General features: G+C 51.5%; 1 protein-coding gene across 15 annotated transcripts in view; it reads left to right on the plus strand.

Moving 5' to 3' along the window:
• Window positions 1–1,370: 1,370 nt before the first annotated feature.
• The window catches only part of LOC126571351 (basement membrane-specific heparan sulfate proteoglycan core protein), an 88,207-nt gene continuing 84,577 nt past the window's right edge, over window positions 1,371–5,000 (plus strand). For 14 of the 15 annotated variants that reach the window (XM_050229765.1, XM_050229767.1, XM_050229779.1 and 11 more), the window contains exons 1-2: window positions 1,379–1,516; window positions 2,876–3,229. In XM_050229765.1, the coding sequence (XP_050085722.1) occupies window positions 3,110–3,229 (120 nt within the window). In that variant the 5' untranslated portion in view covers window positions 1,379–1,516; window positions 2,876–3,109. Of the gene's footprint in view, window positions 1,517–2,875; window positions 3,230–5,000 lie in introns of all 15 variants that reach the window. The other variant, XM_050229766.1, reaches the window with a different exon arrangement.

Genomic DNA, 5,000 nt, shown 5'->3' on the forward strand with positions numbered 1-5,000 from the left:
GGATTCTAGAAGGAGAAGGATTTTCAAAAAACATACTGTATAATTACAAAATGAAAGGAAATTTACAAAAAATATCACACGATTGAAGGTTATTGTTTAGTTCTAGCATTTAATTTTCTTCTTATTTTATAGTTATTTAATTTTTGTGTATCGAATTTGCTCTATTGTTTTCTTTTTATGTTATTAAACTATCTCATTGATGAAGTGCTAAAGTTTATAGAGGTGCGTTAAAAAGTTTCATCAACAAATAAATAAAACGAGAAAGGCATGAAGTGCCTGAGAGGCAAAACGAAAATCAATTAAATTTAAGGGATGAATAATAAAAGAGGACATGATAATATTCATTTTTAATATTTTTGTGTAGAATATAAAATAGTGTGTTTTTATGCTACGATAGACAACAACTGAAAATGTTGGCAGATCGTTTCCAAGTCGCTTGCTTCGATTGAATTTCATATAATATTTTTGAAAGATTCTTCACTCAAAATTTAATAATTTCTAACAAACATAAATAATAAATGCAATAATATATAATGGAATGCTGTACTCCTCCTTGAAAATTACTAAAAAATAACAAGGAAAGTGCTTCTAACCATTTACCAATTTTTCTGTAACAAAACTAGATAAGCAAATTAATGAAAACAAATAATGAATATCCCGAAATTCAGCGCGAAAATTTCACAAACGATATTTCTTCCACGTGTCAACGATCCGTTACCGCGCGCTCTCGATTTGAATTTCCAGAAACCGGTCCAAACACTGCCGCCCTCTAAACGGTCACAACACGAAACGCATCTAAGTGATGAAAGCTCCAAGTCACCCTCAGCCACCGTGCTTTAAAATCCTTGCGAGCTACTATAGCCTCCCACACACATGCACAGTACCGGACCGGAATGAACGCCAACCCGAAACACCACGTGGTATGCACGAGGAACCGGCAAACCTGCGAGCCACCGAGTCGGCGCACTAGGCGGATGCCCCACCGGAAGGGCAGGATGCTGTAACGCCCGTTTCCCGTTGGTGCGTCCTGGCAACTCCACCTTCTCGGGCATCTCGGAAAGGACCTACGGTTGGACCAATCGGAGAACACTGCAACTTGCACGCGGACGGTGGCTCTCTGTCACACCAAACCCGTTGGCCCCGGCGCTCACGTGCTCCATCCTCCCGAAGTGCTGCGGCACGATACCGGGACCGGTGGTCGGAAAATGAACTCGGTTCAGCCGCCAGCATAAACTGGTTGTCATCGTCATCATCGGTGTGCGGTCATGCACGCTTCCCCCCTTTTACGATAATCGAGGCGATGCTGGTGCCGGTGGCCTCCGCTATGCTCCAAGCGAGGTGCGCTGCGCGTTCATCGCGCAGTTCGTGGCCGCGGCTCAACGCGCGTGGTTGTTGTCAGTGTCTCGGCAGCGTTTAAGGCGGCAGCGCGCATCCCTTGCGGTGGATCTTCGCTCCGCTTACTCGGACTGCTCTCGGGTGCTGCTCTCCGTTGGTTCCGTTCCGTTGTGCTGTAAGTGTGTGCGTCGTTCCTCGTCTCGTCTCTGTGGCACATGCAGAAGCGTGCGTGCAGAGGGCGAGTGTATTTTTATCCCGTACTGATGATGATGATGATCCCGATGTCGATGATGGCAGCACGCGCATACCGATTCGGTGCGCGGGTGTAGTATCGGTTGCGTTTTTTTTCCGGTGTATTGGTGTTTGTGTGCCCGTCGGTGTGTAGTCTTTCTTTTGGATACTCCGATTCTAATCAGTTCCTGCGCGCTACACCCGAGATGCTCCTGGACTCATGAGGTCGCGGTGTCAGTTTTAGCGAATTGTCGCCAACCATTCGCCGTCTTCCGTCGCCCTGACAACAGAGAATACGTGAGAGACGGAGAGAGAAAGAGAGAGAGGAAGAGGGAGAGTGTGAACAGGAGCTATCGTCAGCAGCAGCAACAGCGAACGAACGGAACGGAATTTGACAGTGTTCGGCGTTGAAATAAGATCGTGGCCCTCACCCGATCCGATATTAGCGAGGCAGTGCTGACTCGCATGATGGAGGTGGTGAATGCCGTGGTGTTCTGGTTTACATGACCAGCCAGTCAGGGGGAGCTGCTCGCTGACCAGAACCAGAACATGCTGACGATGCGTCCAGAGTTCACAGAGCGACGACGACGACGACGACAAGGCAATGAGCCAACCGCTCATCACTCGTACGTTGGTCGGTTCTCCCAGTCTCTCTGTCTCTCTCTCTCTCTCCCCTTTCCCTGATGGCTTCCCTGGTTCCCTTCCCGCATGATGATCATGATCGTGGCCCCAAAATTAGACGATACAACAACACGCGAGCGGTGAGCATCTGCGCCCAAGCCAGCGCCAAAAACCTTGAGAGACATTTTCGCCGCACGCATCCCAACGAGGGCAAATGTCATCGAGCACAGGCCACCGAGAGCCACATGCCCACCAGCTCATGTCTTGCAGCACAGCAACAGAAAGACAGGAAGGAGACGTAGAATCGGATCGCGACTCGGCGGGTTGGCGGATATTAGATCATTCACGACGCGAGTTTGACGGCTAGCATGACGTCGGATTGCGGATCTTGCGGCCATTCTTCTTCGTCCATGTTGCCGTTGACGCACCGCAAATATTGACAGAAGTGGAACGGGGAACGTTGGAGCGTGGAAGTGGTTTAGCCAAGGACGGGATTGTGCCGACGACAAGTGGTCGATGGATTCGCGATCGAATTATCACCGGGTAGTTGGGTGATAACTGGAAGCACTGGATCCGTTGGATTGGGTGTGGCACTCGACTTCTTGACTACTTGTCGTTACTCGTCGATACCGAATTTAGTGCAGTTTTTTTTCAATGTCTATTCTGTCTTTAATGTTTATTCTGACAGCGGTCCTAGTGCTGTGCAGTGTACGATCGCAGCTGTGGTGATAGTGATTCCAGGTCATAGTGCTCCCTAGTGTGTTTTTTTGCTCCTGCGGATACAGTTCCTTTCCCAGGGGGGGGGGTCAGAAGGAGGAGAAGAAGCGAGAACAAATCTCGAGACGCGAGACTCGAGCTATCTGACAAGTCGAGAGTGCGTGCGGTGTCATCGGATCGGATCGGTGGCAACGCCGCCACAGCAATGGCGGCCGTAAGGTGTGGGGTGAGGGCCCTACAGCTGCTCTTGCTTCTCGCAGCTGCCAGCAGTCGGTTCGCCCCGGTCGATGCAGCCGGGCAACCGGCGTCTCTCGTCGAGGCGGAGGTAAGTGTGGACAGCCTTATGGACACCGAGCCGTCGTGTGACACTTTAGGCGAGCAAACAAACGCGACAGGTTACGTCGGGAGCTGGGGGGTAGAGGCGGCGGGTGGCCTATGTTGACTTATCGAAACACTGAGCCGAACTACTTCGAGCCCGAGCTCGAGTGGAACTCCGAAGACGTCCGCGAGAATGAATGAAGGTGGGCGTGCGCTCGCGCGCTGATAGCAGTGACGTTAAGTAATACACCTGTGGAAGATGTTGGAGGAGTCGCGCTTAGTCGACAAGGTTATCTGTTTAACCGCGTGGTGCTGATGATGGTACACCGGACGTTATGCGTGTAGCCGGATGTCGCCTTAGCCTTTCCCACTCGAGAACTCACCCCCGACAGCATAACTCCACAGGCCACAAAGTGTCTACAATGTATGTGCAGAGCGCGCGCACCTCATGAGCTCACGCGTGTGATCCAATTGGCTGACCCTAGCCCACCCGCCCCTTCAAACTGGAGCCAGGTTGGAGAAACGGTCTGATCTTGATTAAAAAATTCCGGAGATTGTGTGCTCGGTCATGTGTGGTGACGATGTCGGACCTGGCAGGCACTGATAAGCGTACTCGTTGTTCTGTTTCGGTGCTGGCAACGTGCGGGGCGCTAGTTGCAGTGGTATTGGTTGGGCTGGTTTCGGTTGCACTGTACTAGGCCAGCGGGCCCCTGGCGGCAGTATAGACGCTGGTGCACCTTTGGGGTCATATCGCAGCTGCGGTGTCCGTCCGGCTCGATAAGATGCCGAGCGTTTGTAGATAAAGCAACGGGCGTGCAGCACCAGTACCAGACTTTCCAGCGAACGCACTCCACAGGCCGGCTAGTAATGGCTTTCTATGCGCGCAAAGTTCACTTCGGCTGTAGTCGGCTGGCTTATCCTCGTATTCTTATCGGTGATAGCAGACCTGGATTTGGATTACGTGAATCTCCAGTTTTTTTTTTGTTTTGGGGGATTCAGAAGTTCACGCGCCGGGAATAGCGTGTCCTTCAAATCGCCTCCTTTGATGTTCCAGTGCAGTCCAAGTAGTCCGCGGATTTGGCATCGACGGCTGTTTAAATCTGCGTGTTGGTGACTTTGCGAAATTCGCACGTTCGCTCTGCACACTCGCAGTGTCCGGCCGAGTGTATTGACTCAGCATCAACTCCATCCACACGCCCCAGCGTAGAGCGTTGATGGTCTTTGACTTTGGCCCATGTGGTGGCCAAGTGGTGCCAGAGCGCGCGGGTTGCGACCACAGCGCGATCAAAGGTATTTCTCTCGTTTATTGTTGGTTTTATGTTTGCTAAAAATAAAAGGAAGAGCAGCAAATGCCGCGGAGGGAGGTGCTGGCCAAACCTCCGGTTTTGTGGCTGGCGGTTTCAGAACCTGTTTTCAATTAACACACACTCTCGCACAGCCAGTCGGTTGATCGTGTCAGCCGTGGCACTCTCCAGGGGGGGGGGGGGGGGGGGGGGGCGACTCCAGACAACCAGACAGACAGACCAGACCTTTATCGTGGGGCTCGCATCTTGACGGATTTGTTCTTGCGGTGCCGGAGCGCGATGAGGTCGTGGGATGTGCGATCGGTTCGGCTCATTTGCATGTTGCCGGAGCACCACTAGCACCGTCGCCAAGCGGTCGACTGGAGAAAGGAGAAAGGCAGAATAGGTGGAATAAGCAGAACATGATTCTTAACGATGGATAAGATTACTGATCCAGTTCCCTGATCGGTTCCTCCTGGCCTCTACCACGTCGAT

This window comes from Anopheles aquasalis, chromosome 2 (assembly GCF_943734665.1).
Source record: "Anopheles aquasalis chromosome 2, idAnoAquaMG_Q_19, whole genome shotgun sequence".
NCBI classification, from domain to species: domain Eukaryota; kingdom Metazoa; phylum Arthropoda; class Insecta; order Diptera; family Culicidae; genus Anopheles; species Anopheles aquasalis.